The 27,423-nt window shown below is 40.6% G+C and overlaps 1 protein-coding gene across 4 annotated transcripts in view; it reads left to right on the top strand.

Moving 5' to 3' along the window:
• Positions 1 to 27,423, top strand: part of LOC120537396 (glutamate receptor 3) — a 389,304-nt gene that overhangs the window by 354,708 nt on the left and 7,173 nt on the right. The window contains exons 13-15 of one of the 4 annotated variants that reach the window (XM_039766306.1): positions 13,250 to 13,497; positions 15,229 to 15,343; positions 17,853 to 17,967. In XM_039766306.1, the coding sequence (XP_039622240.1) occupies positions 13,250 to 13,497; positions 15,229 to 15,343; positions 17,853 to 17,888 (399 nt within the window). In that variant the 3' untranslated portion in view covers positions 17,889 to 17,967. Of the gene's footprint in view, positions 1 to 13,249; positions 13,498 to 15,228; positions 15,344 to 17,852; positions 17,968 to 20,768; positions 21,017 to 27,423 lie in introns of those variants that run through there. The other 3 variants (XM_039766305.1, XM_039766304.1, XM_039766307.1) reach the window with 3 other exon arrangements.

A 27,423-nucleotide genomic window follows, 5' to 3' on the forward strand; every position in this document is an offset into this window, starting at 1 on the left:
CAGCGAAAAGAGGTCGAATATATTGTTCAGATTTAAACTTTAACTTGGAGACTTGTAGATCGTCTAATTAGTGTTGCCATCTGGGAAAAGTAGTGTTTCTTCCCAATGAAGAGGCTTATCCATGAGAATTAAAAGATTGGTTGTTTGGTGAAAGTGAAATCCCGCGAAAGGAAATTTCAAACCTCGTGAGACAAGACTTTATGCAAAGAGATTTGGAAAAGTCCTGCTCACATCTAAAACATTTGCAGCCACGCACACGGCTCAATCATTTCTCATTTGTGTGAATGCTATTGTCAGACACAGTATGTTAAGAGAGAAAGAAATGATATTCACTTATAGGCGGTTATACGTTGCGTTGTCATGATGTAATTCCAAACACGGAATCAAAATTCAATACAATATTGACAATTAGGTAAAAGCGAAAGAGATTGAATATATGGACATAGGTGATATGACAGAATTATGTATATATTGTTTGGCTTTATGTTTAAGTCAGAGACTTGTAGATCATCTAATTCGCATTTGTATTAAGGAAAAGTAGTGTTTCTTCCCAATGAAGAGGTGTATCCGCGAGAATGAAAAGTTTTGTTGTTTGCGAACAGCAGAGATGTGAATCTGCTGGCGCATAGTGCAGGCAGGGGGGTTGGTGAGTGAAGTGAGTAGGGGGCAAAGCCCCCTAGTATTAAAAAAAGACACTTATTTACTGTAGAAAAGGTTAAAAATGTAAAGAACAACAAAATAACAAAATATGAGCACCCTGCTGCTTCTCCAAGTCTTCCTGAGCAAACCTATACCCCTGTTAGCCTGGTGAGCTGGATCACTCACGTGCCCCCATCTCAAGTGGTACACTGTAATGCTGACGCGTCTCTTCTTCTGTGCCTCTCTTTTACATTGATGGTTTCTTTGCCCACAAGTTGACCCCACACCTAACCCAACCCTTCATGATGAGAAGAGAGCCTGGTGCCCTCCTGTTAAATGATTTACAGGTTCCCTAGGAAAGCAGCATTTATTGCCCACTGCCAGTGCCCTTCTCCTTTCACCCACACACAAGTTTGCATCACCCTGCCATTGTGGATTTTCCTTATATCTCTACCCCTATTCCATATGCCACTGGTGAGAGCTCTGAGCTTGGGCAACACTTCACACCACACTTCTGCAAACTGACGTAGCACAGGCAGAAAGATTGCATTAATTATATTAAATGAACTTGAATTCATGTTTATTCCAGTTGAGGTTGATGCCAGGGACACAAAATGGCACACCTTTCAGGGTGACCGTAACTCAACCACAACTCGTGAGGATAGCCATTATACCTTCACTCACCAATTAAAATGTATGCTTAAGTAAATAATGGGTGGACGCTTTTGTAGATTTTGGTTCTCATCATAAATGTCAGATACACTTTGTGGGTTACTGATTACAATGAATAAATCAATGACTTTTGTTAACTAATTGTAGCTGTGTTCGTCAAGGGTTTCCAGATAGTCTGAAACAATCCAAACGCAGCTAGCAGACAGGCATTCCAGCACTAGTGTGACTTGCCATATGTAAAAAAAAAAACTCCACAGTCCAAGGGGCTCTTTGTTTTAAAGATTTTAGGGAAATTCAAAGCAAACAGTTCAAACAAAAGAATAAGGGAATAAAACGATAACGCACACAAAAAGAGGAGAAAAGGAGAAATGTATGGTTTTATGCTTGAGGATTAATTATCTCGATTACATTTCTTATGCTTTCTATACGTTATCTCATTTACCGTGTCTACGTGCATAACGAGCTTAACATATATTAACGGACAGAAAGCTACAGTACATGCCCTTAATGCTAATCTGTCTAACAGGTCATGGCTTTTTCTGCTATGTAAGGTCAATCTAAGGGCTGTTCTACTGTCACACACCTAACATTACAAACATTCCTTTATCTTTAACTTATAGGGGGTTATACCAAATCTATGTTAAGCTAAATTATATTAAAGTTCAAAGCTAAGCAAACTAAAGTAAATTTACTATTACCATTAACTATAAGGATTTGGCTGTTACACTCAATTGCTTTATTGCACAGTCAATTGAAATAATAATAATAACTATCATCTATATAGCACCTCAATCAGTGCTTATCTCAGCAACATCAGAGATAAGGCAGGAAAGAAACCAGGACAGGAAGGTGGCACACTGTGAACACACACAAGGTCACAAGTAATCTATCAGCACGTCTTCATGGTGTAAGAAAAAAATTCACAGAAGCACAGAGAATCCTGGACTGCAGATTGCACCCCTGGCCATGGAGCTCTGAGGCAGAATCAGCAGCTACTGCTCTACCCCGGGATACCAAACGGTTAATCACCCAAATGGAATTATGCTCCTCATATCCCAAAGGGCAAACCTGTCCTGAAGAACAAATGAATGTACTCAAACGGTCACATATGATCCCACCTTGCATTTCTCTTGACTTGCTCAGATACTAGACAGAGTGTCCTGTCACTGTTCTGCCTGGGTGACTGTCACAAAGAACTTCAGGAATAAATGAACTTGTACGAAGGTTTAAAACTTGGGCCATAATTAATGTCATCACTCAGCCTTCCACGTCTGACTGCAACAATCAATTTCCACTCACCTTCATTTATTTCTCTTTTTTAACCTTTCTGGGATGAACCTCACGAGAAATCTTCTCTCTCCCTCCCTATCTGCCTGCTTGCACGGCAAGCCGCTTAATCTCATTAACCTTTAGGGTAAGCCAGCCGAAGAACACAGCTTCTTCCAGATACCTGCTGGAAGAGATAAATCGGCAGTTCAATAAATATAGCGCGTAGTGCTTTGGTGTTTTCTGAAGTGCATTGCTTGAGATGTGTAACCCATAAACTAAGGCATCTCAATACAAATATCCTATGGCAGTTAACTAGACAAATGGAGCATCTGCTCCTTGCACATGGACATGCAGCGAGTCACAGGTGGGATCCAAATGAGCACCCTTGGCATGTTAATGTCCAGTACCTTAATAACTGGACATGCATACTCAAACTGAGAAGGCCTTACTGTGACCTCACTGTAGCAGGACCTCCGTCATCCACCAGCAAGCCCTTGACAAATTGGATAAGCCTGTCCAGTAGACAGACAGACATGTAGATACAGTAGATAGATAGATAGATAGACAGACAGACAGACAGACAGACAGACAGACAGACAGACAGACAGACAGATAGATAGATAGATAGATAGATAGATAGATAGATAGATAGATAGATAGATAGATAGATAGATAGATAGACAGATGGTGAAAGGCATGATAGATAGATAGATAGATAGATAGATAGATAGATAGATAGATAGATAGATAGACAGATGGTGAAAGGCATGATAGATAGATAGATAGATAGATAGATAGATAGATAGATAGATAGATAGATGGTGAAAGGCATGATAGATAGATAAATAGATAGACATCTTGCTTGCTTGTGATTCTGGGTTTACTTCTGTACACCTTGGACATACCCTATGGATAAAACCCACGTGGTAATATTTTTCCTTGTTGCTAAACTAATATATTCATGTTAACTAACATGCCATTTTCAAATCTTAATGCAGAGGTATTCCCGTAGAGTAGGCTATCATTTTGTGTCCAAACAGTCCTTGTGTATGGAAAGGTACTATATAATAGATAGATAGACACTACGAATAAAACTCACGTGGTAATATTTTAGATAGATAGATAGATAGATAGATAGATAGATAGATAGATAGATAGATAGATAGATAGATAGATAGATATTCTTCATTTGTCCCATATTATTTATAAATAATGAAATTATTAATTTATCAAAAGCTATAACTGAATCAGGAACATTTCAACCATTATGTCCACACTTAGCAGGCTCTCCTCACCTTTTTTAATACTCTTTTTGTGTATTGCTTTATATCCCAGTATCATGTTTTTTTTGTTCTTTATTTCAGTTTATACAATTTCTCATATTAGGAATTTGTTAGTTTGCGCATACCCCTTGGGGTCAGAGTGCAGGGTCAGCCATTGTACAGCACCCCTGGAGCAATTATAGGTTAAGGGCCTTGCTCAAGGGCCCAGCAGAGTAGGATCTCTTTTGGCAGTGATTCAAACCGGCAACCTTCGGGATACCAGCACAGATCCTTAGCCTCAGAGCCTACAAGATATCATGGCAACAGATGATGATACCAGTTTAGATAATGAAATAACTATCTGTAAATTTAAATGAAGAGTTAGAGAAAATGGAAGAAATAATCTGAACAGTAAGCCATCCTTTGAATAGATGTTGACAGCTTTTCTGAGCACAAACACATTAATCAGTTTGGAATCAGGTCTGGAATTCCCAGCAATGTGCTTAGGAAAGATTAGGTGCAGAAAAAAATGGACATAAAGTACGCTACGCAAATGCAGTTTAGTTTTCTGTCTGCAACAGAATATTTCAAGGGCATGAAAACAGATGCGACTGGGTCCGCAAGAGGCATGTAGTGAGAATCTTTCTATCACCTCTGAGTTTTTGGTAACGCTGTTGTCCTGCTTGCCTAGCAAAGTCCTAGTTTCCTGAATATTCCCTGTACAGTTGATAAATGTGCTGTGAAGCCATACTTGATTGAAAGTGAAATGTCAGGCTAATTAGGGAATGGCCCTGTGAAGGTAAGTCAATGGCATTTAATGTTAAAGATGGAGTCTGTTTGAGCCAGACAAAGTTGTAATAATGAATAACAGATGACTCTTTTGATTCAGACTTTAGAAATCATAGAGGACCATTCCATCTGTTTGCATCCTGCCTGAGGAAATGTTTTCCATTTTATCAGGCATTCCAAATAAATTCTTAAGTTGTATTTTGCCTTGAGCACCTAGCCTACAACCAGAAGGCATGATTTCTTTTGTAGGCATCGTGCCCATTTATGTCAGGGTATGTTTCTGATACCAGCATTGTTTCATTGATTTGTGTGTTTGCGCACACATGTCACTACTTCAAATGGACTGGAGAAGTCAAAGAAAACCACCCTATGAATGTGCTTAGTGAAGCCATTACAAAAAATAAAAAATCAATATTACATATATTTCAGATCTTGTTTAGTAAGGTTAAAAAAAAATCTGCTTTGGTATAGTGACTCTAGTGATCTTTGACCTCTGCCATTAACTTAATATCTTGACGTTTGTGGCTCTATTATAAGTTGCCCTTTATAGATTGATTGACCGTTAAATGTCTTTGATGTCCAATCATCTAATAAGTGGGCTTTCTCTGTCTCTGCCAGCATGTTAATTTAAACTCTTCACTTAATACTAGCACTGCTCCCAGGGTTGTGTCATCCTAAAACTGGATTACGTGAGTTCAGACAGCAGGTGGAAAGATGGATGTCACATTAGTTTCGTGGATCGACCCTCTTAGCTGCAAACAAAGTGAAACTTACTGAAATGTGTACGGTTCATTCAGTTTTTACTTTTGTGTTGCAAACTCTAATGCAGTTTAATTAGATGCTGAATGATAAGCTAATTGACAATCGCTGTCAGAAGCTCTTATGTGCAGTCCATGAATTTTTTGTGTTTGAGCTGGCAAAGTTAATTCAGATTAATGGATGTTTTCCTTCCATTGGCTGATAATTTGATTGACTGATCAATCAGTAACGTGATTGCCACTCAGACAAGTCGCATTTAACTCATCCAGATTTTCCAAGCAGTCCATTTGGTATCTTCACATGCATTAGAATCATAAATTTAATGGTAAACGTCTGTCGTGCATTGATTGATGACCTACTTGCATGATTGATTGATTACTATCTAGATGGATATCCTTATCTATCTAGGCAGGATCCTCCACTCAGGGTTTCATACTTAGTTATTTTCTTTAAATGCAAGTTCTAATTTTCATTAATTAATTCATGATCTAATATTTCATTCCGTTTTAATATCAATTTGGATTAATTTTCATTTTTTCATTAAAGCAATTCATGGTTACAGTTTGGAGCACAGCCTGGTAGCACTAAGCACAAGGCAGTGTGGATAATGAGAGAAGCTAAAATGAATTATGTAGCTAAAAATAAAAATGACATACACCTTATTACTTAAGTGCTTATTTTAAATAAAGCATCAGTTTTAGGATGATATAATAATGCATTGTACTAGCTATGATCACTCTTGTCAAGTATTTGAATTGCAATATTTTGAATATCTACCAAAGCAATAGAGAATCCATATAAAAATACTGGACAAACTCTTTTTAAAAGAACAAGCCACCATTTGTAAGGGCTGTAGTGCAATGCAGAAGACTAAACATTAGGCACGATAAACTCAAGATATACAAACATCAGGGGTGAGCGTTTCAGTAGGCCACCCTAGACTGGGGACATCCCAAAGCAGCAGCACTGGCCCCGTCTGCACCATTCTGTTATGTGGACCTCCTCTGTGTTCCACTCAGTAATACAAACAGATGATGGATTGTACCCTCATATTTCACACTGATATGCTATAGGATTTAAAGAACATCGGGACTACAACACATTGCTCTCTTTTAGTTTTTGTAGCATTCAATCAATCAATCTTTATTTTAAATTCTACTATTCATAGAATATTTTAAATTCAACTATTCATAGAATATACCATAAAATATGTTTTACATAATAAAGATCTACAGTGGTGCCTTGGTTTGCGAGTATAATTCGTTCTGGAAACGTGCTTGTAATCCAAAGCACTCGTGTATCAAAGCGAATTTATCCATAAGAAATAATGAAAACTCAGATGATTCGTTCTAAAACCCAAAAATATTCATATAAAAATGATTAATACAAAATATAAAGTAAAAATACATCAAACAAATTAACCTGCACCTTTCCATTGAAAAGAATTGTGGCTGGTGTGAGGGAGACGAAAGAGAGGAGAGGAGTATTACTGTGTAGAACAACTTTCACTGTAACTAATGGAATCCCCGCTATCTGTTGGATCACTGGAATCTTTTTCTTTTTTTTGCAACCAAGGAACCTGTCCAATGACAGTTGCTTTTGCCTGAAGAGTCACTATACTTGGACACTAAATGAAAAAAAAATACTTTACGCACTGTAAGGTTACTACTCCCCCCACTAATGGGACGACACGTGGATGAGCGTCCCGAAGCAACCGCAGGCTCCCAGCGCAGTAGCAGTACGCCGCAAAAGCAAATCCGAAAACATTGCAGTCATGCTATAAGCACCTACTGTCAATGGGTGATTCAAGGAACATTATAAATGTAATGGCACAGTTTTACTTGGCCATTAACCTGGCCATGACCCTGCCTGACTGCTGTGTCTGTGTATAGGAGAGTGTAGAGAATAGAATAAATAACCGTGCTGTTCCTGTTTCAAGCTGAATAAAAGCTGGTTTTGCTAAAGTACTGAGACTCAGCTTCATGTTTTGGGGTGCAAGACAACGACTCACACATTACAGCACACACACGTGGTCACAGTATATGCTTATATGGACATTGACTATATGAGTCAAGACACGACGACTGAGACCAAGCATGGGAGACGATTACCCATAATTCCACAGAGAGAGAACCATCAGCTCAGTTGTGATCACATGACGCTCAGCAGACAAAGCGTATATGCACTTACTTGTATTGCAAGACCTCACTTGTTTATCAAGTTAAAATTTATTAAAAATTTTAGCTCATCTTGCAAAACACTCGCAGACTAAGTTACTCACAATCTAAGGTTTTATTGTATTTCAAAATAAATAAATACAAGCTCTTCCAATTACATGTATAATTATAACCAAATTTTATCAAAGGAAATAAAAAGTGAACAGCAACAAGGAGGCGATTAACTGAGACCCAATACTGCAAAATCAGGATGAGTAAGGTTGCTACGGATGAATAGAATAAGATTACAGTAATCCCTCGCTATATCGCACTTCGACTTTTGCGGCTTCACTCTATCGCGGATTTTAAATGTAAGCATATCTAAATATATATCACAGACTTTTCGCAGGTTCGCGGATTTCTGCAGACAGTGGGTCTTTTAATTTATGGTACATGCTTCCTCAGTTTGTTTGCCCAGTTGATTTCATACAAGGGACGCTATTGGCGGATGGCTTAGAAGCTACCCAATCAGAGCATGTATTACATATTAACTAAAACTCCTCAATGATATAAGATATGCTTCCCGCGCGGTTCTTGATTGTTTGCTTTTCTCTGTCTCTCTCACTCTCTGACATTCTCTGCGCCTGACGGAGGAGATGTGAGCAGAGGGGCTGTTTGCACAGAAGCTGTTTGCTTAGAAGATACGGACGCTACGGACGCATCTAAAAAATGGCGCTTTATCGCGGTGCTTCGGCATACTTAAAAGCCCAAAAGCACTTATTGATTTTTTGATTGTTTGCTTTTCACTCGCACTGCTCTCTCTCTCTCTCTCTCTGACATTCTCTGCTCCTGACACGCATTCTTTGAAGAGGAAGATATGTTTGCATTCTTTTAATTGTGAAAAAGAACTGTCATCTCTGTCTTGTCATGGAGCACAGTTTAAACTTTTGACTAAATGGTGTTATTTCATGTCTAGAGGGCTCTAATAATGTTAACAGTGTGGGAGAGTTTATAAGGGCTTAAAATATATAAAAATAACCATACAAACATATGGTTTCTACTTCGCGGATTTTCATCTATCGCGGGGGGTTCTGGAATGCAACCCCCGCAATCGAGAAGGGATTAATGTATATTGACAGTCATGAGATTCAAATGAAAGAGAATAGAGGAGAGTCGTTATTTGAAATTTAAATAGACCCAGTGCTAGGATCAGGATTATTGGAAACCCAAGGATGGATGAGTGTGTATGAAGAGTTGCCAAACCGAACTTCAGAACTGTTAAGGATGATCGCATCACAGGATGGCAGTTAGTGATGCCTTGTAATCTGCAGAAACTGTTGAAATGCACAGCTATGTAAGAATTTTGCTTGAAAGCAAAGATTTTCCCAGCAATGAAACAGCTCCACTTGGGCCGGTGATCCTCTGCAGGGCATGTCTTTGGGATATTGGAGGAGACCAAAATATTTTGAAAAGACACCCTTATGGACATGGAGAGATGACAGCGACTAGACAGGGAATTTAACGCGCACCCCTCAAAAAGTGAGGCAGCAGCACTAATGACGTTATCCACAATAGAGGACATCTACAAATCTAACACACGGCTAAATAGGAAAGGTGTTGACTTTAGAATGTTTGATTGTACTTTCTAGTTACAATACTGTAAAAACAGACTCTTTAAGCTTGTTCTACTAGTTATTTTCTTCAAGCAGAAAGAATTGCCTACTACTAAATTAGATTATACAGTGGAGCATGACTACTGCCTTGTAATACCCGATTCCTCACTCTTCACTAAGCAGCTCCAAGGTCTCCCTTCTCAGTAAGGTGAACCCATACAGACAAAGTGGCGTCCTCTCTCTCGTGCGTGTTTCTTGTTCTTAGACAGAGAGCATCTGTCCTGTTCAATTCTCTTTTGAAATCAAAACCTTGAATAAAGTGAAAAGCATCAGACTTTAGACGTATATTTAAACCCTAAATCAAAACACTTTACATTCCCCACAAAATATAATTTCATGCAAATTATGCATAGCTGTTTGAAGCGGAATCCCATCTCATTATTATTGAATTTTTTTTGTCAGATTAATAATCTTCGTGTAGCAAGTTCAGCATTTATGCAGTTCCTTTATTCTGCTCATAAGACTGACAACATGACATTAGCTCAGTGGATTTCACTCATACATTCATTGACTGATTGACTGACTTTTTTTTTTTTTTGTGCTTCCTGGTGGGAAATCTTTAATTAAGTGGGATCATAACATGTATTTGCTCATTTCATTCATTATCTTCTCATGAGATTGGTGATGCGAGTTCATCTGTATAATTATTGATTACACCGTTTAGAGGAATGCTTTCAGGTCTGATGGGTTAGCTGCATTCATCGTCTTCATCTGAGCTGACCTCTTAGTGGTTTATTAGCTCCAAATATTTACTGTAATTTTTATTATTGTTCTTTATGTTACCATGCCTCACACTTCTCAAACATGACCTCATTATAAATATCACAATACAAAGAATGGTGCTTGCTGTCCAAGCTCTCCTGTCTTCAAATTCTGTATGCTTCCATGGAGTTCACATATTCTGCCAGTGCTGCTAGGAACCTAATCCCAATCTTGCAGCCTTGGACACAAGGCAGAAACCAACTCTGGACAGAGTGTTAGTCTGTCAGGGGGCACACATACCAGTGCATGCCAGGCCATTTTAAAGTCACTAGTCGTCCTTATCTCCATGTCTGAGGAATGTAGGAGGAAAGCAGAGAAAACCCGTGTGAGCGCTAGCTCCATCTTGTGACGTGTCCACTCAAATCATTTTGAACAAATCTTAGTGCCTCAGTTGAATTATTTCTGGGGGTTTAGCATTTGTCCAAGCTTAAAAGGTTTAAGCCAGCTACCCGTTACTCTCATCTCAGGCATCAAAGGCCCACACTTGACCTACAGAACGGGCATTTCCAAGATGTTCTTTTTTCCTCCAGATCATGTCTTGGGTAGTTACTTCCATTGTGATACAAAGTCACTGTTGACTCTTGTACTTGTATAAAGGTGAATCAAATACTGTATTGCTATACAGAATTAGTCCAGTTAAATAAGCAGATGCCTTCTGGGATTTCAGCTCAGTTTGACAAACTTCATTATTTAACACAGGAGGAATATGGATATGTATTGTTATAACCTGCGGTGAGGAGTGTGGATGGCTTGAAGAGGTGTTGCGGGGCTCATGCTGTCTGCCATCTCCATTGTTGGTCACCCTATGAGACCACTGACATGTGTGGCTACTGGTGGATCCTTCGATGAGGCTCCATGTTCTCTCATCTACCTCATTCACTGTATAGACATTCAATGCTGCAATTTACACCTCACGCTTCACTTGGGCACAAAGGTAACACCATCTAGAGTTGAGTGGTGTGAAATAGCTTGGCTCTAATTCCTGTAACATTTAATTTTGGCCACAGGGAGTCCTCATTGTTAATAGCCATGCACTGTAACACGGTACAAAAGTAGTACTTTACATTTACACATACAAAAAAGCACAGATGCATGAATTTGTGACTAAGAAGAAATCAGCCTTGCCAATTTGGCAATTCTTTGGCTTGATGATTTAGGCAAAGTTATGCATTGACTAATCATAAGATTGTTATTGTTGAAGAGTCATTTGCGCATGCACCATCCAGCAGACTATGCAAGTTTAGCAAAGGCATGTCTCACCAGCTGGTCTCATCTCCCCAGTGCAGGTGATGATCAGTTATAGCCTGGAACTCAAATTAGTGATATCCCTTTCAGGTTTAATAATCCATGTCAAATTCATTTGTGGACCCACTGAAGTACTCTGCACTGAAGAACTCCCCCGTCTCATTTTAAACTCACCAACAGTTTTACAGAGTCGCTTCCCTGATGGAAACTGATGTACAACCTCTGCAGAGCTGATCGCAGAGTCCTGAACACAACACCGTCTTATGGATGGTTTGTGTATTCTTAAAGATTGGATAAGGTGGGAAAGCCAGCAACAGTAGCAAGATACTGTAATGCAACCACAGCACACTCTTCGACAAAAATACATTTTCAAAATCCCATCCTTTCTTCTCAACAGGAGCTGCAGACTTTCACAAATATGGAAAAATGTAAGGCAACATAAATGGTGACTGGACAGCCAGCCGTGGTCATTGAACAATCCAAGCAGGATTTTATCCCACTAGTCTCGACTCCATTCACACTTCCTGAATGACTGCAGCACACTTGCGGCTTTGACAAAAGCAGTAACAACTGCAGTATTACAGAATATCCTCCGCCTCTCTTGCCTTCTCTGAATAATATGCCGCTGCAAGCTTCTGGGGGCTTTTATGATTGGTAAATACGCATGAAGCATACAAAGCTCTGGCGTACCCACCATGCCGAACCCCACAACAGATGTTGTCAGATTTCTAATTTGCATTTTTAAATGTGATTGGATTTATATCTGTTTGCTACAGATGCATTTAAAGCTTCAGGTGCAAGTGCAATGCATTTATAACCTATCCATATACGATTAGGATACAAGTACTTATTGTCGACATGGCATTCACAACACCTTAAATTATATGGTTCAAATCATCAGCAAATTTGCATCCATTTGCGATGTAAGTAATCAACCACTGATGCCCATGATATTGTCCATTGCCACAACTCTGTGATCCTTAGGGAGATTTGCCAGTGGCCACGCTAGTGGACTTTAGCAGCAGAGGCTCTCCTCCAAAGTCCTTGCAGGTAAGTGCTGTCTGTATGCTCTGCTCCAGCTCCTTCATGACTGGCTGCTGGCTTCAGTGCCACGTGGTGTTTGCTTTTCTCACTTCTATCCTCTTTACCAATTGTATTTTAGTTTATAAACACATCGCCTTATGTTTTCTTAAGATGCTGGGGGAAATCATTTTCTGTAAAATATTAGTATAACTCTGCAGTGGGCTGGCGCCCTGCCCGGAGTTTGTTTCCTGCCTTGTACCCTGTGTTGGCTAGGATTGGCACCAGCAGATCCCCATGACCCTGTAGTTAGGATATAGTGGGATGGATAATGGATAGATGGACATTAGTATAACTAGAGTATGCCTGAAATAATTAAACACTAAAGTATAATAGCTTTGCAATCTACAACACATACGATATCAGAGAAATACGCAAGTTTCATAATAACTATAACACAGCACTCTAGCAGACTGGTACGTCAACTTACACATGCATCTTAGCACATTTTATGCTGCCTTGGTTATAAAGGAGCTACATTCCTTGAGGATTTCTTAGCCAAGATATTAATTTAATTATTGATATTTAACCATTGCCTTCAACATAAAAGGTATATCAAAAACCCCAACAGATGGAAGATGTGCACTCAGGTTCCTAACTTAATTTCCTCCATTACCATTGAGTGTGTTTTAGTCTTTTTTTTTTAATATTGATTTTGAGATTCTAAAAACTTAGATTACTTTCCCACTTAACAATCTCTGATCAGAACCTTCAGCTTATGACAGTGGGACATGTCCTATAGCTCAGTTTTAAACTTCGAGATCTACTGCTGTGTATCTTTTCTTGCATTGTGATCACCACACTAGGACACAGTATTCTGGAGGACATTTCACCAGAACATTATGAAGAATCTTTTCAGATTGTACTCTGCATTTTTGAGGTTTCCCTAATTTTCTTTTCTCTCTCTCTCTCTCTCTTTTTCCCCCTCTCCCCTCTTCTGCAGCGATCAAAGATAGCGGTATATGAAAAGATGTGGTCATATATGAAATCAGCTGAACCGTCTGTCTTTGCAAAGACGACAGCTGAAGGTGTTGCCCGGGTACGAAAGTCGAAGGGCAAATTCGCCTTCCTGCTGGAGTCCACCATGAATGAGTACATAGAGCAGCGGAAACCCTGTGACACGATGAAAGTGGGCGGAAACCTTGACTCTAAGGGTTACGGTGTGGCGACCCCAAAAGGCTCGGCATTAAGGTGGGTGGGATAATATAACAATATTATCCATGTTGTTATAGTATTCCACCCACCCTGATGTCTTGTGTTGTCATTTCTGTTTTGTGTGGACGTCTTGAGGTAACGGTTTTATGTGCCAATTCATGCCTGACTGCTTTGGTTAGACTTAAAGGAAACATGGTAATGACATTGAAATGTGCTTGTTGCATTAGCTTTCTTTCTTTCTCTCTTTTCTTTCGCTCATTATATCTTCACTCTTTCCTCAAGCCTTAGTCTCTAGTCTGTACCATCCTTTCTAAACTACTCTTTTAAATGTCTTGCTTTCATTTTATCCCTCTGTCATTTCTTTTTTCCTGTAATGCATTCAGACTATTTATTGCCGCCCTTCCTACCTCCCTCCACCCTTTCTCATCTATATTTGACGTTTACTGTTTCTTATTTTTCTGGGTTCTTTTCTCTCTCACCCTAACTTATGTACAGTACAATGTATTTGCAATCATTCTCTGTCTTTTTCCCTTTCGTTTTTTTCTATGTCGTCTTTCTCTATCGCTTTACACATACTTATCTTTTACTATTTCCCACACTCTCCCTTTCTTTTTGCAATATACCTAACCTTTCTAACTTACGCATAACCATTTCACACTCCCTTTTGGACTCCCATTTTACTGTTTCCTCACTCTCACACACTCGCCATTCCTGGATCGTGTACAATTCATACTGCTTTCCTCGCTCCTTTGGCAACTCCCTGTTGTACTGTTACCATTTCTCACTCTCACCATCTTCTCTTCTTTTGTACTCCTACTTCTTTGAATTTCTGTGCAGTCTTCCTCTTTCCCTTTACCCCTCTCTTTACCATTTTTGACTCTCTTAAATTCACATCAACCTTCTACACTCAATTATTTTAGTTCCCTCTGTTCTTCTCATATGGCTTTCCCGTCTCCATTTTAGCCTTCCTTATCAATTTTTTTTTACAGACATGCATTCACTACCCTTTCCGTTTAATATGTAATCCCTTTAAAGTCCATAGAGTTTGCTCTTCCCGGTTTGTATTTGTCTTTTCGTATTTCTCATTCTGTTTTCATTTCAGTGACATACCCACCCTTTCTAACTGGTGTGTGAGCATTTTACATTCCATGCAGTCTCCTTGTCCCCCTGTACTACTCTTTTATCCTTTATCCTGCTCATGCAATTCCTTTCAGCTCCATATAACCTTATTCTCCTCCTTTTTTTTTTTTTACCATTTTCTTTCTTTTTCTCTCACTCAGCCACACATTTTGCCCTTTTGATAAACTTTCTTTTGGCCCACTCTCCTTTCCACTTTCTTTCTTTCTTTCTTTCTTTCTCTCTCTCTCTCTCTCTCTCACTTTGTCCTCTCTGCCGTTCTCTCAGGCTGTTTGTTGTCACTTTCATTTTACACTTGGATAGTTTTTCAATTTAACTTGTAGAAGCTGAGCTGTCACATGTGACCGATGTTAATTGCATGCTGTATGTTACTGTTACTTTCCTCTTAAAGACAAGCTTCCCATCCCGCACCCTTCAGTTTCTGACCAATGTGACCCTCCATGCCACCTTTCCAATATTTAACACTTTCTTTGCTGTACAAGCGTTTGTTATTTCTTCATATCCGTGAAATTCTTAACCAATTTGTCCTTTCGTGCTCCTTTGATGCTGATGATGATGATGATGATTCTACGTTAGATTTTCTTTACGGACTTGTGCATTTTCTTACAAGTTATGTTTTATCGTTTCAAGAAATGCTGTTAACCTGGCAGTATTAAAACTGAATGAGCAAGGCCTCTTGGACAAATTGAAAAACAAATGGTGGTACGACAAAGGAGAGTGCGGCAGCGGGGGAGGTGACTCCAAGGTCAGCCTCAAAGGCACCAAAATCGGGTACCTCACAGTAGAGTAATCGGCAAGGCTGTTATGTCAAAACACAAAGCCCACAAGCCTCTTTACCAGAATGACTCATGGCTGCCATGCGACTAGGAGTGCTTCTGACTGACTGGAACAGTGCTGTGTGATTGTGCTGCTCTGAAAAGCAGTGCAAAAAAAAAGGGACGTACCCTGTTCATCTGAGTGCCCCACTATAGCACCTTGAGAGCGATGATTACCATTTGGATTGATTTTACAGTCAATGACACTTCCTATATCACAAAATGTGCCAAGAACAATTACTCATTCGCATGTTTTATAACGATGGAATCTTCTTTTTTCTCTCTCACCTTGCAGAGACTGTTCTTATTACATTGCTAAGAATTGCATTTGATGTATCCATACATTTCTTACCTGATCCCATTTACTTCACTGTAGGAATCACAATTTTATCCTAGCCACAAGCTAGAAATCCATCCTGAACAGGCTGCCAATCAATTACACATCCACACAGCAGGTCAACTTAGAGTGGCCAATCAACCTGGCACTTTTATATTTGGGACAAGGTGGAGGTAAACCCAAGAACACAGGCAGTAACTAGGCCGAAAACTGAACCCAGGCCCTGAAGCATTTATCGAATGTACAAACTCGAATTTCAGTCACACAGAGAGTAACCAGGCTGGCATTCAAGAACAGGTTTCAGGGGCCATGAGCTCTAACCACTGTACCTCCATACCGCACTTTCCTATTCTAGTGATACATTGTCAAGAGAAAGATTCCTGCCTGCACCCCTGAGAATGTGTGGCCATCAGGCTATGACCAACTAAGAAAGTGAAGTGAAGCGCCAATTTAAAAATGCAGCCAATCATTGTGTCACTTCCCTAGAGATTTCAAATGCAGCTCTGATTAGCAGCAGACCTTTTTTTATTTATATTCTACTGATCTAGGCCACTTCATAATGCCATCACTCTGTTGATCATTTTCAGTGGAATATAGTGCCACCAGGTGGCAAACCACACACAGCGGGCACATTTCTATTCTATTTTTTAGCTGTTAAAACAGCTAGATTTAAAGTTAAAAAAAATAAAAGTAATTTTGTTTGCTTTCTTTTCTATAATTCCATTTCTAAATTAAATGCTTATTTTATAAGTCTAAATATAATGGATGACCCCATGCCTGCTTTCATACCAGATGACCCCATGCCTTCTTTTTGGATGACCCCAGATAGATAAGGTGAAAGACACTATATAATAGATAGAAAATGCTTATTTTATATTAAACTAATATAAAATAAGCATTTATTATAGACATCCGTCTCTACTTGATATCTCTTGCCCTATGTATCTCAGACTCTGTCATTTTGAGGCACCTTGCTAGCCCCCAATCTGCTTTCTGATTACCCCCAGTGGTTGACAGGCCCCATTACCCACTATGAAAACACCACTCACATTCTGGCGAATGCTTACCATTGTTGAAGGTGACCCGAGTTACGCCTCATTAGTATTTAGTGACCCAACACCACTCAGTAAGCTATTTGCCTTGCTGTCATGGAAATGCTCCATTTTAACTCCTTTTTTGTAAAAATAAAAAAAAGATGTCATAATCTGGAAACAAACTTCACTCTCCTAGAGTATCGTGTGATCATTCCAACCACTGAGCCACCAAAGACAAACTGACTAGTCAGACTAAAGACATTGCTTCGAGGGACCAGACACACACAGACACCGTAGCATTATATTATACATTAAAAGATACGTCAATTCATCCTGTTTCTAACCTGATTTTCTTATTGAGGGAGCTGTCATCTATCCCAGCAGCACTGAGCCCAAGGTGCGAGGCAGCCCTGGAGGGGCTCGCTCATTCATACATCCGCACAGGACTAATTCACAAAGACCATGACTTAAATTCAAGTAATAATCCATCTCTTATTATATCGCCGATTTTGCTCATCTGCTTTACATGGATATTTTTGGTCACTGCAGTCAGTTCTTTCCTGGAGATCCTTTGGCTACTTAACTTTGCAAATACTACCATTTAGGATGCAGTCCTCATTATCTGATTACAGAAAAGAAGGGCCCCTTAATATAGAAATTCACTTAAATTAAAAGGCCATTCCAAGCAAAGAGCCCTGGCAGCAGATTCCAACGGTCAGAAGTTGCCCCCTGTCAGATCAAGCTTGTCGACTTTTGGTAAAGAGCAAGCAAATTCCCCAAATCCTTTTGATTTCCCTTTTCGGGAATTTCCCACTAGTCTCCCCGTCCTCTATTGTCTCCTACTGTTAACAGTGTGTGCCGATTACTCGAAGCGATATGGGTAGGACCTGGCACTTTAGCTTAGCACTGCTGTGTAGTATCAAGGTCTTAGACAGCTTGCCTGCACTATGAACTGTTGTTTTGGCCAGGAACCTACTTTATCGCTTTGTAAAATTTGAAGTAGTTTAAAAACTTGAATAACATAAAATAACATAATATAATGTTATTTATGTTATTTCCCACGTGAAGAACTCCTGTAAACCTTGCAGTATTGAAACTCAGTGAACAAGGCATCTTAGACAAGCTGAAAAACAAATGGTGGTACGATAAGGGCGAATGTGGCGCCAAGGACTCTGGAAGTAAGGTCAGTCAACGCAGGTCTTTTGTACTGTAACCAAACTTGCATTGCAAAAAAGACAATCCAGTTTTCAGAAACAATCTTTTTTTGCTTGGTATCTAAGTTTTTTTTTTTTATTATTATTATTTTATTCTGCTTTTTTGTTTCTATTTTTTTAAGGAAAATGCTATTTTTTTAGATAATTTAAATGTTAAAAATTGATCTTAAAATGTTCAAGATTAATGCATTCTTGCAAGTTACCATAGTTAATGACTTGATGTTATTTGTAATAGATGCTTTGCAGTGTGTAATGTCTTTATATTGATAAAGGACAAGTACAAAACATACACAGTCTACTCACCATGCCGTGCCAGCAGAGGGATAGGGGGCCGCATACTTCAGAAACGGGTAGCAGGGCACACCACACAGCGTAGACGCTCTGGGTGTTAGCTCAGTTGGTTTAGTTGATTATGTTCAGGTTTACTTCTGGTTAGCCATTAACCATTTTGCTGCTGGTTTTATTTGAATTACTGACCTAGGCCCTTATGCATAGAGCACGTCAGAATGAAAATAAGGACATAAACAACTGAAAATCACGTTAATCTGATTCTAATTTTTGGAATATGAAAATAAAATATTAATGGAAAAGCGTCATCAAACTCACATCATCAATACAGGAGAATGCATTATCCAGACCCTGCCCAGCATTATTAAACAGCCGTGAACGGGCAGAAGTGCACTGCAGGATTCACTCGCATGGGGCTCATTTAAAGCTGCCACATAAGCTAACAGATGTCTTTGGGATTTGGGAGGAAAACAAGAGTACCTGGTGAAACCCAGGCAGTCACAAAAACATTGGGGACCCATAAGGGACTGTTCTTGGTAACCTCTTGATTTGGGATTGTCAACGGCACCCGGGCACAGACAGGCAGACATCTTGTTTTGCACAAACCACCACACGTTTATTTACACTATATACAATTGTTTGGTCACAAAGACCCCAGTCCTTTGGTCACACAGACCCACACAAGTGCACAAACCCCTTCCCAAAGTCCTGGCCTCACGATGCCTTGCTTCGGGCCGCCTTCATCCTCTCTGCTCCTGCCTTGTCCTACTTCCACCCGACTCCAGCCTCGAATGTATGAAGGACGGCCCCTTTTATAGAGTGCCCGGATAAGCAGCAGGTGTTCCCGGCATTCCTCCGTTGGCCACGCCCCAGCGTGGCGGAAGTGCCGGCTGTCCTCCTGACAGCCCTCCGGGTAACACCAAAGGTCTTCCCCCCAGCACTTCCTGGTGTGGCGGAAGTGCTGGGGCAACAAGTCTCCAAGACATCGGGGCGCCTCGTGGCGGTGACCACGGGCCCCTAAAGGGAAGGGCTTCTATGCCCTTGACCCGTGGCCCCCAAAGCAACCCGGAAGGCAAACCCCACGTGATCCAGGCAGGGCTCTGACCCTCTTCCGGTCCCTCCTGGCGTCCCGGCCGGGTCATGGCCCCTGGCATCCCTGACAGGATAAATAGGGAGATTGTCTGTATTTTTCAAGTATGCTAGCCCCTTCACACACAGAAAGAGGGACGTGGTATCATATTAGATGCTGATAATCAGGATGGTGTGTTATGTGCAAGTATCCGTCGATAACCGGCTTCACTAGTTCAGCAAGGTGTTGGCTTACGTTTTTAAACTTACATAAAGAGATGCCTAACAAAACAGGACTGCGGTTAGAAGACCAGATTAGCCTGTTATTACTGGCTTGGCTAAAAGAGATTCCGAAATCCCCAATTAAGTCGTGACATTTCAAATGATATTCCATGTTGGAATTACTAATTTACTATTTTTTTTCAATTATGAAGACCCGGACTTCTTTCTGCGTCATATCAAGAAGCAGTAAATCACTCTAAAGTGTTAAAAGGCACCGCGTCGCAGCACTTCAGTTAAAGTAGCATTACCATAAGTGTTCACATACCATGTCACGACATAACTCTCTGGCAATGGTCTGCCACCGTGTGCTCTCCCATTATGTCACAAACAGCCTCAATCATGTCATCGTGGTAAGGCACAGTCACAACTTCAATATTTACCCTACACTGATCTATTTGTTTGGTTTGTCTTTACATGAAACCTGTGATTTTATGCATATGGGCCTAGGACTTCTTTCTTGCAATAAGATTTTTAATGGCATTTAGCATTATAGATTCTGTGTAAAAATAAAAAATGAATTTATTTGCCAGAAATCTATGGTGGTTATCACAATAGACCACAGAATGAAGTAAAGCAGATATTTTGCCCTTACTAGGAGTTAAGGACTTCACCAGGGCATAAGATATTTTGCGTATGGATGCTCGACTCTATTTCTGTATTTATGACAGAGCAGCACCAAAATGGTTAAATTATTTTCTGTTAGCTTTCCACATGGCTGTGGATCAATGCCACTCCCCCATGATCTTTAGCCTCTGTCTCTCATGCCTTGTGAGAAGTTGGTGGCCTACCTCGTATCCTGTAAAGGGTAGGTGAGAAAAAGCCAACTGCCCAGAGCTGCCTGCTTGGAGAGTCAGACCTCAGCCTTTGCAAGGTCAGCTTTGATTCTTCGTTCTTGAAGATGCGTGGCAGTAGTCCTGAGTTCCTCTGAGCTATCGACTAATGCCAGCCCTCAACAAGGCTTTCTCTCATGACAAGGCATTTCTAAGTGAGAGGGCAGCAAGCAGCACTTGTGTTCAGCTGTCATCGAGACCTTTGTGTAGGCAGACCTTAGCGATGATGTTTTCTTATTTTGACCTGTTGTGAAGAACAGAGTACCAAGCATTAGTCTAACAAGTTTCTTCACCTTTCTCAGGACAAGACAAGCGCACTGAGTTTGAGCAATGTAGCCGGCGTCTTCTACATTCTTGTTGGAGGCCTGGGGTTGGCAATGATGGTGGCCTTAATAGAATTCTGTTACAAATCAAGGGCCGAATCCAAAAGGCTGAAACTTGCAAAGAATGCTCAAAACTTTAAACCAACTCCCCCAACAAACACCCAGAATTTTGCTACATACCGAGAAGGATACAACGTCTATGGAACAGAAAGTGTTAAAATCTAAGGGTAAGGACATGCACTCGTTAATCCCAGGCATAGCCTTTTTGTTTTCTTCCTTCAACAATTGACTAGACAGAGAAAGCATGGAGGAGTTAGCGAAGGTGGTGGGCATTTTATGAAGAAACTGTCAAGTTCTGAGCTGACTTGATATCCTGCTCTGTTTTAAGAACTAATCACAGGATGCACGTGGATCACTTAGTCATCGGCCAAGCAAATTAATGTGATGAGTACTACTATTGTTTGTAAATCAGAATGTGTTCTTATAATGGAAGCTGTCTTATATATAAATGTCTACGCGTGGAAGTGTGTGTGTCTGTCCGGCGCGAAAGTGAGAGGTGGAGTTGGGGTTAGGGCACCACCTCTGAGGAAACAGAAAACTCGCTTAGCCGCTAATAACACTAGCGAGGCGAGCACGTCAGCAAAACGAAACTTCAAAAGAAAGACAAAGTTGCTTAGCTGCTAACATCTGAAAAACGGTATCCCTTTTACTTTTCCTCCCGCCGCTAATGCATAAGCAATGCAAGCACATCGGCAAAACGAATCCTCCTAGGAGAGAGACGCCCTTTCAATTACCTGACATTTCTACATGTCAGTCTTTTTCTGATGATTTCAGTAGTTTCTAGGACCCCGGGCTTTATACAGCAAAAGCTTACTCAACTAGTTAGTTCATAATTATCTAGCAATCCTTTCTCATTTCAAGTAAAATAAATACACTAATTTTGCATAAATCCAAAGTAACAAACAAAATCAACAAACAATAATATTGGGGGTCATAGAAACGCAATTTTTGAAAACGACAAATAGTAAGCAACATTGATCTTTAGTTATTGCTACATGTGACAGATTAGGGCTCTCTCGCTCCCTTGAACCCTCAGACCACTCTTCAGACACCAGGTAAAAGTCCAATAATGATATTTATTATAATAATAAAGTGCAAAAAGCACGCTCCTCTCCACAGTTCTCCAATAATAATTCATACAATAATTCAAAATCCCAATCCTCCTCTCCCAGACGCTTAGCCACCCTGCCTCCCAGCTCAGCTCGTCCATCTGTGATTTCCCAGAGTCCTTTATTGTCTTTGACCCGGAAGTGTTTGTCCCTCAGTCCATGTGACTTTCCATCACTTCCGGGTCAGGTAAAACTCCTTTTATTCATCCCGGAAGCACGTCATTTCTTCTGTCCATGTGACTAGGATGTACTTCCAGGGTGTAGGGAAAATAGTCCCTGGGCCACCATGTAGCGACTCCTGGCGGCCCCCATGGTATCCAGCAAGGCTGTGCATTAAAAGACCACTGTCCATAATTCCCTGCTGGCATTTGGTGCACCTCTACGCTGCAAGGAGGGCTCCATCTGGCGGCCAGGGGTATTGGCCGGGGTACATGGCCGGCCATATCTTACATACATGAATCGCTAAGCTAAGCACTTGACTGAAGTGAAGGCTCGGCCGCTGATACAGTAATTGTCTTCCAATCTAAGAAGTGTCCATTTATGAAAGGCTGCATTAAGGCCATGTCACGTTACTCGATGCAATTATCAGTCATAGCCGTCATTTACATAATTGTTGTGAGACAGAGGCAGTCACAGTGGGACCCTCCCATGAAGCCCAGTGACCCACCCTAACTACTCCACGACTCACCCCAAAATACTAAACAGGTTTGATTTTGTCATTAGTTGTAGTGGTGAGCTCTGTGTGCATGAGAGCTGATAATCAATGAATGCTCGTCCAAAAGTACAATGCCTAGAATGCAGCAATGAAGACGTGGGGAATGCAGATTTTTGACCTCACAAAAATAGAAGAGGTGTTCATCTGTCTGATGTGTTGTGTTTTACATACCATAATAGAATGGAAAAAAAGGAAAAGAAATAAATAAAAAAGATTGTGTCTGAACTTACTGTAACTTTTAACCCTTTGTACAGCATCTGCTCCATCAGGCAGCACGATATTGGCTGTCACAAAATGGGATGAGCATGGCTGTGCTGGAATCGCTAAATTTGACGTGGCCTGTGATTTTTTGTAGTGTAAATTGAAATTGGGCTGGCAATGAGATGTACTGTAGTTGGAAAGTCTGCCATACCTGCCGACTCACATGATATGAAATTTCCTTTACCTGTTTCACAATCGACTGCCCAGTTGAGGCTTTCATTCTGTCTGATACTGTGGCCTCCCTTCTTTAAAATGAATGTCAATATTGTGTCAACTGAGCATCCATGTCCAATATAAATAACCAAGGTGTAATGTAAGCGAATCTCTCAGATCTTGAACTTGAAGACACATCTTGAATTTAGTTACCCTTTTTGCATTTGTGTAAAGTTCTCAAAATTGAGCTCTTTGCTCTTTCTCCGTCTCATATTTTACAGTGCCCCTGTAACTTTTCCATGCAGCTTGCTTTTGACTCCCCTTTAACATAAGAGTGCACTCTTGACATTGAGAATGGTATCTGGCTTTAAATTAACTCTTTTATATAAGCCCCCTCCCTAACTCAATTGTCCATCTTACCTTTGAGAACCCATTTATTTTAGCACCTCAACTCTTTGAGTGATCAGGCCACGTTTCTAAATTAAGCCTAAGAGCCGCACATTAAAGTTGATGCCTACAGTGTGTTAGCATTTCAATTTCAGCCCCCATCTTGTAATTGAGCACCCTTCAATTTGCATGGATTACTCTACAACGAGTGCCAATCTTCTGTTTCAATACTCAAGTCTGAGCACCTCGGCTTAAAACTCTGTGACCCGTTTGTTATTTTATCACAGTGACTCTAAAACGACCTCAGAATTTACAGTCCTCTGCTAAACTAAATGTCTTTCTCACATCTGACTAAGCAGAAGTATTTACACGTTCACTGCAAACTTGATCGCCAGTATTTCAGAACTTCCACTTCCCATTTTGTATTTGAGCCATCCACTCTAAATGAAGTATCCATCTCAGATGCCGTACAAGAGCCCCCACTGTAAGCTCAGCTACATCTTTCTTATATTTAAGAACCTCGTTGCCAGCTCGAACATGCCCTCATCAAACTGAACACCCATCTCGTATGTGAGTAGCCCAAGTCCTTCTTTTATACCGTATTTGAGATGTGTTCTAATGTGATCACATAACCTTACCTTTGAAAACCCCTCTCAAAACTGAGCATGCATACCATGGATGAGAAATCATAATTTAAGTGTTAGGAGGACATTCTGAATGCGGAGAAACTGATTCTGCACTCGATTTTTGTGTGTAAGGCTGTTTGGGCTTTCTTTTTTTTAAATCATCATTTTTAATAACATTTCTGTGCCACCACATCGTTTATTGCTGTAATGATAACCATATTGCTGTTAACAATGAATTTCCATTGCTATCTTGGGACTGAAGGGCGATATTTAGGACAGCAGTGTGCTACTACTAACATACAATCCATCCATCCATTATCCAAACCGCTATATCCTAACCCAGGGTCACGGGGGTCTGCTGGAGCCAATCCCAGCTAACACAGGGCACCAGGCAGGAACAAATCCTGGGCAGGGTGCCAGCCTACCGCAGTACAAACATACAAGTTTCTGAATATTAATTTGTTTTTTTGTGAGGCATTGTCATTAAATATTAATTTAGGAAGCTAAGACTTTGCACGTTTTTGTAGACTTGGATTAATGATTTGCGTCTTGAGCTTTGGGATTTTTGAGTCTCTGCTCTTTTTTTTGGCTTTCTGTCGTGATGTCCCTGGCTTTGCTTCTTTTTTCAAATCTTGGTCTTGTTATCACCTTTGGTTAGTGCTGCCTTTTTTAATGTGGTACAGCACTAAGCTCATACTGGAGAGTCCTTCTTGCCATTCTGCTGTATGATATTTAAGCACATCTTCTATAAACTGAGTACTTATTTCATATTTCAAAGCTTGCACTCTAATTTGACTTTTCATCTCATATTTGAGCACACCATCTCATTTCTGAGTGCTCCAATCTAAATTAAGGTCATCTTTCAAACCTGAAAGCATTTTTTTCTCTAACTTGATTGCCCATCTCCTGTCTGAGCACCCCCTCTATAAGTGGAGCACTCCTTAGTTTAACGTATCCACTCTGATCTTGAAATTTAAGGACGCATTTTTATACTTTTTTTAACGGAGATCTTGTTTTGTCATTTGACAGCCGGTCATTATGGCAGATCTTAGCTTGTAATTTGGGAAGCGGTTAAAAGGATGGACCCACCCTTTTAGTTGAACATGGGGAGGAAGGTTAGTTTTTTTAACTAAGTGTGTGAGTTTGACAGTGTAATGCTATTTGTAATGGTGTGTGGCATTATTATTCCATCATAATGTGTACCTCTGGGGTTCTCAGTTTCAACACTTTGCAATCTTGTAAACACTTTCAAAAAGGCTGTCTGGTAGCCGAATGTGTCCTCATCAGGCAGTCATGATCACTTACCTGAGTTTCAGCTTCTAAAACCTGCCTTCTCCATTAGCAGCAGTTATGGACACAGCTAATGAGTGAACGGACTGCGAGGCGGCAGCACAAAGTGGGAGAGGCACAAACAAGGTCATCATGTGAAAGGTCTTTAGTCTGGGGGACCAAATGAGCCGAGAAACTACAGCCAAAACGCTAAGTCAGGGAAAACAAAACTGGAGTGCTAACGCTAATTGGTATTGGAAATGCCTTTCAGTTTCTTCCCACAATAGAAAGACAGAGTAAAAAAGTAGTTTGGTATTTGTGAATGCCGATACTAGTTTAATTAAATGATACTTGGGTGCCTATTTGACAGATATTCTAGTATTTTAAAGTTGCTGTTACTATTTAGAGTTCTCTCTCTCTATATATATATATATAAAATCCAACATCTGTCAGTCTGTCTGTCTGTCCGCTTTTCATGAGAGAACTACTTAACAGATTTAGATTGGGTTTTATTTCTAGAATTTGCTTGAACATTCCAGTTGACTTTTCTCATCGCACTGAGTATTATAGTTCAGTTGCGGCACCGAGACGCAGCAGGCCTTTTGACACCTCAGAAGTAGGGAGCCAGGTGGGACCCTCCTCACTCACACACCAGCCTCCATTCGAGTCGCTCTACCTCTCAGCACATGTTGGAGCGTACCTTACCTCCACTTAGCTAGCGATACCTGTTTGTTCAGCAGACATTATCATCTAGAGATTGTTAAAGAGTAACGTTTAACGTTTTCGAGAGAGAGACAGAGCACAGCTACGTGTGTTTTAGATGGTACCTGAGATATCACGGCCACCTGCACTTCTCCCCACGCGTTGGACGCTCTCCCTTCAGAGCTGAACACAATCAGATACAGTGCTACTGTTTGATATGTGGACACGACCCGGACACAGACAGGCGGACATGTTGTTTGTCAACCACCACACGTTTATTTACAATATTTACAATTATTTCACTGGTCACACAGACCCAAATAATGGTCACTAAGACCCAGTTCAGTGCACAATACACCCCAACACACACAGTCCTGGCCACAAATGCCTCTCTTCGGGCCGCCTCCACACCTCCTCTGTGCTTTGTCCTGCCTCCTCCCGACTCCAGCGCTGAATGAATGGAGACGGCCCCTTTTATACAGTTCCCGGATGAGCACCAGGCGTTCCCGGCTGTCCTCCCGGCAGCTCTCCGGGTGTCACCCTAAATCTTCCCCCCAGCACTTCCTGGTGTGGCGGAAGTGCTGGGGCAACAGGTCCCCAAGGCATTGGGGCGCCTCCTGGCGGTGACCAATGGTGGCCCCCAGAACAACCAGGAAGGCGGCCCCCACGTGATCCAGGGTGGGCTTTGACCCTCTTCCGGTCCCTCATGGCGTCCCGGCCGGGTGGTTGCCCCTGGCATCCCTGACAGATGTTAGAGCGTACCCACCTTCCTCTTGGCCAGAGATACCTTACCAACTTTTGACATGTTTTGCAAAGAGATCACAGCTACATTCTCACCCCTGATAGCAAAACCAACAATATTGTATATCAAGAGGCCCTCGGATACGAAAGCTTTCAATATAAATTCTTCTCAACACAAATTATGAATTTTTTTTTAATTGATTTTTAAAGTTTGCCCTGTTTCTCTACTACACGAGTTGAGCCACAGGGGACAGCTAGTATTTTATATTGTATTACAGGAAAGGGCATAACATTGTTCAGCTGAACAAAGGAGTTAATTTTAATAAAAAGTCTTTGATTGGTATTTCTGTTTTGCCGTGGTATTGAATACTGTAGGCATCGATAATCATGGAATTTCACTGATATTGGTATTGAATTCAAACATTCTGAAATCCCTGGACAAAATTATACCAGGGAGATGTGAACAAAAACAAGCATTAATAATCAATAAAAATGAAAAAAATAAACAAATGGTAATCATAATAAAAAATTAATTCTTCCAAATACCCAGAAACTGATTATGACATCACTTATCAGCATTTCAAGGGGTGATTGCTTTAAATTATTGATTA

Source organism: Polypterus senegalus, chromosome 10, assembly GCF_016835505.1.
Source record: "Polypterus senegalus isolate Bchr_013 chromosome 10, ASM1683550v1, whole genome shotgun sequence".
In the NCBI taxonomy this organism is placed as follows: domain Eukaryota; kingdom Metazoa; phylum Chordata; class Cladistia; order Polypteriformes; family Polypteridae; genus Polypterus; species Polypterus senegalus.